Genomic DNA, 12,637 nt, shown 5'->3' on the forward strand with positions numbered 1-12,637 from the left:
AGCTCCCCACCCCCCACCGTCCCTCCCCTATTTCCCCCCAACTGACCCCAGTGTGTGGTGAACAGTATGTTTTAGTGACTTGATAATGAAGGCGTTCACAGAGCCAAGACTAGAAACCTGGCGTGATTGAATAAAAATTTAGGTACTTTAGAAGGTCAACATCTTTCTTTTTCATATGATGTTTGTGAAAAACATATGGATAAAGGAATATAAGACATACTAAATAACTTTTCCCTCAAATATGTCGCTATGTGAATTCTTTAAAACACAGATTGTTGATCTAGTAGATTATATTAGTTTCTCCAAGTCCTTAAGATCTGTTAAATCTATATGCTGTTAGGACTTATATAAATTATCATTAACGACAAAAAAAATAGTGCTATGAAATCGCTGTCATAATAACAAGAACTGACTAACTCTAGGTCATGCATTTTCAACAGAGGTGATATCATCCCCAAAAGGGTGAGAATTGGTTCATAGGAGGTGAAAAAAATCTTACTCTCTATAAATCACAGATATACATATAGCACATAAACTGATATACAGTATACCTGTGGTATTAAAATTTTAAGGGAGAGGGATCAGTTAGGAAAAAAAGGTCTAAAGAAGCTCCTTAGAGGGAAAAAATGAAAAAGAAAAGATTGACAAGCACTTCTATAAGTAAATATGTATTAGCAAGCTACTCCAAGTTAAATAATTCAATAATTTTTTTTACTTCCTTTAATTTAAGGGGATGATCAGTCATTGTAGTATGTTAAACATATTATCTTAAGTTATAGAATGCTTATTGATATCTGTACAGTACCCACTATATACCTGAAAATAAATAAATACTCTTCAATTAATAAATTCTGCATAGTCAAAAGAGAGTAAATGTGTTATGGTTTTCAGCTCTTTTTTTAAAGCATAAAACTATGCAATAATGGTATAACTTCAGTCAATGACTATAAACTCACCAACACCAGGAAATCTATATTTTAATCTCCTCATAGTAGACTGGATCTGCTTTGAGATTTTATTTTTAAAAATTCTTGAATCATCTGGCATAAACAAACATGAAAGAGGAATTACAGCAAAAGATTATTCATTTCATAGACCAAATTTTTAAAGTATGCAATACTTTAACCCCAAATATATTATAAACTAAAAAGAAAATATAAACCTTTAAAAATACACAGAGAAGAGATTTCTTAAATATAATGGTAGAGACCTTTTAAAAGCCAACATTATTCTTAATGCTGGAACACCAGCACTATCAACTTAAAATAGAAAAAAAAAACAAGGATATCTGCTACCACGATTTACTTCTTAAACTCTTCTGTAACCTTTGTTCAACATTTTGAAATACAAAATCTAAACTTAAGCATACTTAAAGAAAAAGACCATATCATAATTATATTTACTCTAGATACTGTTAGGAACAGGAGATATTGAACATGAAAGACATGACTCTAACCTCAGCTTACAGTAAAGTGAGAAAAATAAGCATTAACAAATAATTATACAAATAGTTACAATTGTGATAACAGATGTAAAGAGTGCAAGGTGCCATGGGACCATATAACAGGGAAACTAACCTAGAAGGACAGGAAAGGATTTCTAGGGGAGATGATAGCCATGAATAATGGCCTGAAGTTAGCTAGACAAATAGAGCAATAAAATGCGAAAAGCAAACAGAGGGAAATGTGGCATAAGGGGACATAGTGCCTTCAAGAAATGGAAAAAAAAGAAAAAAAAAAGAATCATCATCATCATCATCATCATCATCATCAACTCTGGATCATTCTGAGTAAGGGAGAGGTGCCCAAAGGAGGGAACAGGAACAAATCATACAGGGCTTTGTCAACCATGTTACAAGTTTTAAATTTAAGAGTTCCACCTAGAGAAATAAAATTATCAAATGTTTATTTTTAAAAGTTCACTTTTGCACCTCTGTGGACACTGGATTAGAGTCAGGACATTTTGGATAAGAAAAGAGTTGCAACAGTTCAGAGAAAATAAAGGCCACGGAGATGGGGAACGAGGGTCAAATTTGAGAGATGACTAGGAATTAAAAGAAACTGGATTTCACAATTGACTAGATGGCAAGAGGTGTCAGAAATGATTCCAAAGCCTGGCTTGTGCAACAGGGAACAGAGTAAGTGAGCTGTGGACAGGGAAACATGGGGCTGAGAATGCTTTCTGAACCTTCAGAATTAAACAGCAGCTGCTCTGAGAGAGCAAACACAAAACCAGAAGGATAATGGCATTATTCTTTGACTTCACGGCAGCAAAATCCAGGGGTAGGAATGTCTTCAGTACCTGGAAGGAAGCCTTACCAATTCCAAAATTAAATACACATGTTTGGTGCCTGTCAAAGCAACTCCCATAAAAACTAAGAGGAAATCAGGCAGAGAAGTTGTTCCCTAGTGGAGCTAGCTACAGCTTTAGAATGTACAATTTATATGTTGAGAGCAGAATTCTAACAGGATATACATGGGGAAGGAAAATTCAAGTCCCACCCATCCAGTTTGGGACAAATAATAGGAAAGGATGAGAAAAATAGGAAGAAAAATCAAGGCTTGTAGAAAGATATTGTTAAATGAGAGGAAGATACAGTATTCTAAAAGCAATAGCATAGCATTATTTTAAAATATACTACAAGAGAGTGAGAGAAAAGAAATACAAGTTAAAGGGTACAAACCTTTAGCTGTAGGAAGAATAAGTACTGCAGACCTAACATACAGGATAGCGACTATAGTTAATAATATATTGTACACTTTAAATTTGCTAAGAGAGAGCTGTCAAGTGTCCTTACCATACAGGAAAATGGTAACCATGTGAGACGATGGATATGTTAATCAGCTGGAATGTGGTAATCATTTCATAATGTATACATACATCAAAACATTACATTGTATGCCTTAAATATATGCAATTTTTATTCAATCATACATTAAGAAATATGAAATAATTAAAAATACTATAAGAGGCAAAAATAAACTTTACAAAGCTTCTGCTTTGTACTTCCAATAGTTCAGGAAACATGAACCTGATCAAAGATCAAATCAATATTGAGGGATGTGTTACAATAGCAAAGTGTGAATTAAAATATGAAGTTGGGAAATGTGGCACATATACACCATGGAATACTATGCAGCCATAAAAAATAATGAGTTCATGTCCTTTGTAGAGACATAGGTGGATCTAGAAACCATCATTCTCAGCAAACTGACACAAGAACAGAAAACCAAATATGGCATGTTTTCACTTATAGGCAGGTGATGAACAATGAGAACACTTGGGCACAGGGAAGGGAACAACACTCACAGGGCTAGGTGGGGGAGTGGAGAGGAGGGGAGTGGTGGGAGGGGAGAGACAGTAAGGCAGGTGGGGAGGATGGGGAGGAATAACACCGGGAGGAATGTCTGATGTAGGCGACAGGGGGTGGGGGATGGAGACAGCAAACCACCATGGCATGTATGCACCTATGTAACAATCCTGCAGGATGCAGGATGTGCACATGTATCCCAGAGCCCAAATAAAACAAACAAGAAAAAAGAAAAAAATATGAAGTTGGAAAAGAGTGACAAGGTAAGGAAAAGTATAAGAAAAATTTTAAAAACAGCTAAATTTAAAACACTATTAGTGTTTTAATTTATGATGGTTTGAAAAAATGGATTTAAGTAGGAGGCAATGGCAACAAAACTTTGGAACTTACTGGACTCAAGAAAGCAGAATCTCTAGACTGGTAGCCCAGAACGGTCAAAAGAATGGGGAAACTGAAAGCATCATGTTCATCCTGGAAGGGGTGAAGGGTGAGGACAATAAGTGGGAGCATTTGAAAGCTGTTTGAGAGGTAATTACATCTCTTGTTACTCTCCATCAGTCCACATCAGTGTGTGGCTGCCCATCCACCAACCTGGCAGCAAGTTGAAAGTTTTTTGTTTGATTGGAGGGTTTTTCTATTTTGTTTTTTAAGAGAGACAGAGTTATCCTCTGAACTGGGAAACACAAGACAGAGTAGAGGGTGTGTAGGCACCATACTGAAAACAAAGTAAGTGAATAAGCTACAGAATGCTGAACGTGTAACACATTCCCACCCTAACTGCTTTCACCTCTCAACTCTCCAACATCTTAAGCCAAAAGTGAGCTTCTTATGTAAAAAACCTGAACAGTCTAAAAGAGAAAACCTAAATGTATTAACACTAGTGGTTCTCCAACAAAAGACCTACTGCATTATTTTACATTGAGTCTCGATTTTTCAAGCCCCACGAACATACTCAAAGCTTTCAGAGTAGATAGTTTGGAATTATCAATTATTTGAAGAAAGCTTCTAGTATAGAAGATAGAAACCAAAATAGCAAAGTCAGCACAAAATCTTAGGAGAGACTATGCAATAAGAAATAATTTAAAATGGAGGACATGAGATTTTTTTAAAAATAAAGTACACTTAGAAATTAAAAGTACAAGAAGAAGATGTAAAATTTTGCACAGGTTTGATCAATAAAGAAATCTCCCCCAAAAATTTATAGCAAAAAGATAGAAATGAAGGCAGGAGAGAAAACAACACTACTAGAAGACAAGTTTAAGAGATCAAACAACCTAACAATAGGACATCCAGAAACAGAGAGGGGAGAAAATCCTCAATTAAATAATTCAATAAATATTTTCACTACTGGCATATATGATTTGCCAGACAAAAGGGTACAAAAATGCACAGCTCTGCAGTTAATGATAATGGATCTTTACCACGATATACATCATTTTGAAATTGCAGAAGAGAGAGGGAAGAGGGAAAAAAGGTCACAAACAAAAGATAAAGATTACAAATAAGAATTATCTCACACTTTTAATCAGCAACAACACTACAGTGAGAAAATAATGGACAAATATCTTCAAGTTTCTATATTCCCTCCATATATTTGTATACCCAGCCAAACTATCATTTAAATATGGGGTACAATAAAGATATATTAGACAAGCACAGTTTTAAAAAATAAATTTCTTATTTATGTTTTTCCTCAAGAAACAGCTAAATGATACACTTCACCAAAATGAAACAGCAAACTAAAAAATGCTGAAGATGTATAAGACCCAGGAAATGTATCATCATATGTAAGAGATGGGAGGAGGTAATTGTCAGGATGATAGTGAAGAGATATCCCAGGATGAAGTATATATACCAGACGCAGAGGAAAACCAATCCAGACAGGAGCAGTGGCTCAACAGGGCAGACACACTGAGGGCTGTTCTTAAAAAAAAAATGCCTGCCATCCTTGTGCTGTCTTTTTAACCTAAAAGAGATGCTTAGGTGAATCTGGCTCAGATTCTTGTCTCAGTTTGTCTTGGCAATAAGCTGATACATTTTTGCTTTCTCTCCTTCTATTTTCCCCTAAGGTTATTCTGCCTGACTCAGCTGAGAACACTCAATTCAGTCATAGAAAGTATGTTGCATCCACCTACTTTTAAGAGCTGGAAGTATGTCTTCATGAGCTTAGAAACATAAAATGCTGAGTATTTTATTCTCTATAGCCACATTACTGCTGGACATCCATAACCTGAACTAAGATACTACCTTTACACGTCCTGACTGTAGCCACCCTGTTTCATACATGGGCTTACCTATTAAGCTCTCCCAAAGAATCTTAAACTATTAAGGAAGCTGAAGTCAAATTTGGATCCAGAACAACAGGAGTGGGAGAAAAGAGATAGCTAGCTTTCTGTGAAAATGAACTTAAAATATGCTCTTTATTTAACATGTATATTTATATTTCATTTAACAGTATATTATCATTTAGCTAATTTTTTCTTTAGTATGACTATAGGCAAAAGAGTCTTAAAGTAAAAATAAATATATATTTTTTAATTTCTGTATCATGCACTCTGCTAGATGCTTCAAAATAATTTTAAAAATCTCATTAGCAGAAATAAAGGTTAGAATCAAATTACAGAAATGACTAATCATTGAGGAGAGAGTCAACTTAATATATGAGAGAGGAAACATGAAAAAGCATTATCAAAAATGAGAAAAAGGTTGCAACATACAGAGAACAGAAAATAATGATCCAACTTGGATAGTAAATATTTCTGGGAAGAAAAAACACCAAAAAGATAAAAGCATCAAAGACAAAATAAAAGTAAGATTTTCTTAGAAAATGGAAACCTAAGTTTGAAAGGTTTCACTCAATATTAAAAGACACAAAAACACAAACCCCATGTCTATCTAGATTTCTATATGGGTTATATGTCTTTTAATTTTGATCTATCTATTGATAGACAGATATGCATGTTTATTTTTTTAAATTCAAACATAAAGAAACTATCTTAAAAGTATCAATATTACCATCCTACTTCCCTCAAACAAAATTACCTACAGCTAGTAAAGAGATAAACCTGGTTTAAATTCAAATTGTCTGAGTCTCTGAAACTGTTCTACTATACTATATGCTAATAGATTGACAACGTAAAATTTAAAGTACTGACTGTTAATTATTTATAAGTAGCTCTTATAAAGCCATGATAAAAACAGTGTCTACTAACACAAAGAATAAAATATATGAAAAGGTGATTAAGAAATATTAATTGTCAATAAACCAATAAAAGTTTTACTTATCATCCGTAGTAATTAAAAATCACAAATTAAAAGAGGATAAAATTGGCAAAGATTAAATAGAATAATAAATCTCAGTGTTGATAAGGGTTTATAAATACAAGCGTTCATTCTCTGCTGATAAGAATATAAATTGACAGGTTGACAATTTGACAACATATATCAATATGTATACATTTTAATGTGTGTGTTAATAAATGAACATTCTATGATTCTAGTCTAGATCATTTTTATTAGTGATATTTTATGCTTTCTAAATATCCTAAAATGAGTACAAATCATTTTTATAATTGAAAGTATCATTGTCAAAACATCCTGCACTACAAATCTAGCCTAAGTAAATAAACAGATTTGGAAAAAACAGTTATGAATGTTTATTGCAGCATTAGTTTTACTAAAAAAAAAAACAGCTCAAACAATAATATGGTATGGTTAAAAAATTTTCAAAGGAAATGTAAAGAAATACTCACAAAAAATAAGTGAAAATGTAAGATACAAATCTATAAGTACAGCATAGTCTTAATGTGAACAGTATTTGAGTGTTAATGGTGTATGTGTAGTGGAATTACAGGTGTTTTAAAGTTTTTGCTTTATATTTTTATATATTTTTCAGTCGTCTTCAACAATAGCTTATATTTTACATTCTAAAATATAGAAACATTATTTTAAACATTACATTTGAAAAGTATATAACTGAAAATATACAACATATGTAACCAAGCTTTAAGAGCTATATAAGATTCTGAAACAAATTAAAAGAAATATGGAGTTGGCAAAGACACAACTTATCCAAATAACAGAAAATAAGAATAGTTCAAAATTAACTTTATCCATTTATTAATATTCAAAAGTATAAATTAAAATATAAATAAGAGACTATGTCTAGACCTCCTCATTTAATAAAGATATTCAATTTAATTTTCTTAAAAAATTAGTAGCCAGCCAGTATTTTCAGAGTGGTGAGAGGGGAAGCTTTATATACTTCCGCAAGGAAATAAAAAGTAATTAGAGAATACATAGAAATACTCTTCTGGCAAATATTTGTCCCTTTCTTCTGAAACATTTACCTTTCTACATTCTTCTCTGTATTGAAGGGAGCTGGAAGCTTAGATACTAGATTTCCCTGACTGCTTTACCAGCTAGCTGCTGATTAGTTTCTAATGGCAACCTTTGCTCAGGGATTCCCAATTGGCCTGACCAAGACTTTTTCAAAACTATGCTGAAGTTTGAGGCTCTTCCTACTTAATCCTCCTTCCTTCTCTTCTTTCATGGGTGTCAAACCCTCATAGGCTGAAGGTTCATGCCCTCTTTCTCCTGCACCCCCTCTTTATGCTTAATATTTATTTATACTTTATATTTTTATTTATTTATTTATACTTTATATTATTTAAGGTGTTTCCACCCGTTAATTTTTGGTGTGTTGAATTCCATCTTGGTGTCGCTTCTTAGGGGACCGCACTCTTATAAAACCCAGGGAAGGAAGAAACCACCTATTTTTTCCTACTTCTGGCTTCAGAAGTGCTAAGGTAAGGTACTATAGATGCCCGTGGGCTTTAACAGCATTAGCAGACAGTGTAGCAGCATTGGCAGCATTCAGCCTCTCAGGCAGCTCCTGTAGTATCAAGAGAGAAATGGTTCCTGGTTTCGTGCTCAGTAGCCATGAATTGATTCCTACAGCACAGAATGGCTTCATCAGCCACTATAGCATGTACAATCAGGAGCCCTGTGTAACACTGTGTTGCTCCTTGCTCTCCGACTTCTAAGGACAGGAACAGCTCTCTGAAGCTACAAGTGTCTGGTGACAGTATCATTCTTCCCTATTTCCTTTCCAGCCCATTCAGCACTTTGGCACCAATTCCCTGTTTTAAGCTGCCCTACTGTGATTCCAATTTTCCTGACTGGATGTTGAATGATATACACCTAACCATTTCATTTTTTTTGAACCCCAAAGTTCTCATTTGTATTAAATATTGAAAAAATTAATATTACATGTGAACGAAAATTATACAAAGGTTTTTATTTAGTATTAACAAATCAAATGTCTCAAAGACATCTAAAAATTAGAATTTTGTTAAGAAATTTAGGGTGTATTTATATAATGTTTTTCCATGCTCCAACTAAAATATATGTTTATGGATATTTTTATTTTTTTATTTTTATTTATTTTTTGAGTCGGAGTTTTGCTTTTGTTACCCAGGCTGGAGTGCAATGGCGCGATCTCGGCTCACCGCAACCTCCGCCTCCTGGGTTCAGGCAATTCTCCTGCCTCAGCCTCCTGAGTAGCTGGGATTACAGGCACGCGCCACCACGCCCAGCTAATTTTTTGTAGTTTTAGTAGAGACGGGGTTTCACCGTGTTGACCAGGATGGTCTTGATCTCTTGACCTCGTGATCCACCCGCCTCGGCCTCCCAAAGTGCTGGGATTACAGGCTTGAGCCACCGCGCCCGGCCTATGGATATTTTTAGATACATGTAAACTCTCAATGTTTACTGCTAAGAGAGAAAAAAAAAAACAGGGGGGACAGATCAAAGATGGCCATTTAGGAAGAGGTAAGGATTGTAGCTCCCAGTGAAAGCGCAGAGGGTGAGTGGACGCCACATTTTTATTGCCCACAGACTAGGAAATTCCCAGGCGGAGGAGCTCCACGGGTCGCCAGCACGGCTGTTTCAGCCAGCGCGGCTGCTTTGTCGGCGCCCCGGAGCGGCGGTTCTCCATACAAAATACACTGGTCCGGGTGCCCCTTTGGCTGGTGATTGGAGCCATGGGAAGTCGCCCATTCGTCTGTTTAAAAAGGGGACTGAGCAGGGAACCAGGACAGTAGATTCCAGGGCAAAAAAAGCACCATGAATCTCAGTGCCGCTGTTTAAGCCAGCGCAGTGACTTGCTGCAGGGGAAAAAACTCAGACCCGGTGCCTCTTCAACAGGTGACTGTAACACCAACTTAAAAAAAAAAAAAAAAAAAGGCTCTGAGGCAGGGAGCCAGCAATCAGGCTCGGCTGGTCCCACCCCCACAAAAGAACAGCAATCAGAAACTCTCTGGATTGAGAGTTTCACAGCAAGTGCAGCTGAACCCGGGATGGTCCAGCTCTGTGGGGGAGGGGCGTCCACCATTACCGAGGCAGCCCACCACTACAGAGGCAGTCAGCCAATGCTGAGGCAGCCTGCCGTTGCCAAGGCAACCTGTCATTGCTTAGGCAGCCCGCCACTGCTGAGGCAGCCTGCCACTACAGAGAGGCTCTGCCCCAACAGAGGCGGGCCACCATTGCCAAGGCAGTTCTAACTATACCCATATAAACAGGACTGCAGGGAAGTTCACTCAGCAGCTGGGCGGAGCCCACAGCAGCTCAGCAAAGCCTCTGCAGGCAGACAGTGACTAGGCTGCCTCCTTGCTGGGCAGGGCAGCTCTGAAGGAAAAAAAAAGAAGGCAGCAGCATAACGGAAACTCATAAAGCCCTAAATCCCTGGGACAGAGCACCTGGGAACAAAAAGCGGTTTATGAGTTCTGCTGCAGCAGACCTAAACGTACCTGCCCAGCAGCTCTGAATGAACAACGGAGCTCACAGCTCAGCATTTGAGCTCCTATAAAGAAAAGACCGTCTCTTCAAGCAGCTCCCTGACCCCTGTATATCCAAAGAGCCACCTCATAAAGGAGAGATCAGACTGACACTTGGCAGGTATCCTTCTGGGACAAAGATAGCAGAAGAAGAAAACTGGTAACAACCCTTACTGTTCAGCAGCTGCTGTATGTGATCCCCAGGCAAGCAGCTCCTGGAGTGGACCTCAGCAGACCTATAGCAGAGGGGCCAGACTGTCAGAAGCAAAACCAAGAAACAGAAATAACCTCATCATCAACAAACAGAACGTTCACTCAGAGACCCAATCTGAAAGCCAGCAACTACAAAGACAACAGGTGGATAAATCCATAAAGATGGGAAGAAACCAGCGCAAAAAGGATGAAAACAACCGACACCAGAACACCTCTCCTCCTAAAAGGGATCACAACTCCTCACCAGCAAGGGAACAAGGCTGGATGGAGAAGGACTGTGAGGAAATGACAGAATCAGACTTCAGAAGGTGGGTAGTAAGAAATTTCTGTGAACTAAAAGAACATGTTCTAATCCAATGCAAAGAAACTAAGAACGTTGAAAAAAGATTTGACGAAATGCTAACGAGAATGGACAAACTAGAAAGGAATATAAGTGAATTGATGGAGCTGAAAAATTCAACACAAGAACTTCGTGAAGCATGCACAAGTATCAACAGCCGAATTGACCAAGCAGAAGAAAGGATATCAGAGGTCGAACATCAACTCAATGAAATAAAACGGGAAGGCAAGAATGGAGAAAAAAGGGTAAAAAGGAATGAACAAAGCCTCCAAGAAATGTGGGACTATGTGAAAAGACCTAATCTATGTTTGATAGGCGTACCTGAATGCGACAAAGAGAATGAATCCAAGCTGGAAAATACTCTTCAGGATATTATCCAGGAAAACTTCCCCAACCTAGCAATGCAGGCAAATATTCAAGTCCAGGAAATACAGAGACACCACAAAGATATTCGTCAAGAAGAGCAACCCCAAGGCACATAATCGTCAGATTCACCAGGGTTGAAATGAAGGAGAAAATACTAAGGGCAGCCAGAGAGAAAGGTCGGGTTACCCACAAAGGGAAGCCCATCAGACTCACAGCAGAAACCCTACAAGCCAGAAGAGAGTGGGGGCCAATATTCAGCATCCTCAAAGAAAAGAACTTTCAACCCAGAATCTCCTACCCAGCCAAACTAAGCTTCATAAGTGAAGGAAAAATAAAATCCTTTGTGAACATGCAAATACTGAGAGATTTCGTCACCACCAGGCCACCTTTACAAGAGCTCCTGAAAGAGGCTCTACACATATAAAGGAACAACCACTACCAGCCACTCCAAAAACATGCCAAATGATAAAGAGAATCAACACAATGAAGAATCTGCATCAACTATGGGGCAAAACAGCCAGCTAGCACCAAAATGGCAGTATCAAATTCACACATAACAATATTAACCATAAATGTAAATGGACTAAATGCCCCAATCAAAAGACACAGATGGGCAAATTGGATAAAAAGCCAAAACCCATCGGTGTGCTGTATCCAGGAAACCCATCTCACATGCAAGGATACACAAAGGCTCAAAATAAAGGAATGGAGGAAGACTTACCAAGCAAATGGAGAGCAAAAAAAAAAGCAGGAGTTGCAATTCTCATCTCTGATAAATTAGACTTTAAAGCAACAAAGATCAAAAGAGACAAAGAAAGACATTACATAATGGTAAAAGGATCAATGCAACAAGAAGAGCTAACGATCTTAAATATGTACGCACCCAAAACAGGAGCACCCAGATACATAAGGGAAGTTATTAATAACTTACAAAGAGACTTAGACTCCCACACAATTTTAGTGGGGGACTTTAACACCCCATTTCAATATTAGACAGATAACCAGACAAAATTAACAAGGATATCAGGGACTTGAACTCAGACCTGGACCAAGGAAACCTAATAGACATTTACAGAACTCTCCACCCCAAATCCACAGATTATACATTCTTCTCAGCACCACATCACACCTACTCTAAAACTGACCGCATAATTGGGAGTAAATCACTCCTCAGCAAATAAGAACGGAAATCATAACAAACAGTCTCTCAGACCACAGTGCAATCAAGTTAGAACTCAGAATTCAAAAACTAACCCAGAACCGCACAGCTTCATGGAAACAGAACAACTTGTTCTTGAATGTTGACTGGATAAACAATGAAATGAAAACTAAAATAAAGATGTTCTTTGAAACCAACGAGAATGAAGACACAACATACCAGAATCTCTGGGACACATTTAAAGCAGTCTCTAGAGGAAAATATATAGCAATGAGTGCCCACATGAGAAGCAAGGAGAGATCAAAAATTGACACCCTATCATCAAAACTGAAAGAGCTAGAGGAGCAAGATCAAAAAACCTCAAAGTCTAGCAGAAGACAAGAAATAGCTAAGATCAGAGCAGAACTGAAGGA

At 37.3% G+C, this 12,637-nt stretch overlaps 1 protein-coding gene across 4 annotated transcripts in view; it reads right to left on the reverse strand.

Moving 5' to 3' along the window:
* TAFA2 (TAFA chemokine like family member 2) overlaps nucleotides 1-12,637 on the reverse strand; it is a 483,813-nt gene that overhangs the window by 134,912 nt on the left and 336,264 nt on the right. For 2 of the 4 annotated variants that reach the window (XR_005197126.1, XM_037731942.1), the window contains exon 3: nucleotides 957-1,040. The exons of the other annotated variants lie outside the window; for them this stretch is intronic. Coding sequence is in view for 1 of the 2 variants with exons in the window: in XM_037731942.1 (XP_037587870.1) it covers nucleotides 957-1,040 (84 nt within the window). In the remaining variant the exon portion in view is untranslated. The remainder of the gene's footprint in view (nucleotides 1-956; nucleotides 1,041-12,637) is intronic. 4 annotated transcript variants of the gene reach the window in all.

This window comes from Cebus imitator, unplaced genomic scaffold (genome assembly GCF_001604975.1).
Source record: "Cebus imitator isolate Cc_AM_T3 unplaced genomic scaffold, Cebus_imitator-1.0 Scaffold433, whole genome shotgun sequence".
In the NCBI taxonomy this organism is placed as follows: Eukaryota; Metazoa; Chordata; class Mammalia; order Primates; family Cebidae; genus Cebus; species Cebus imitator.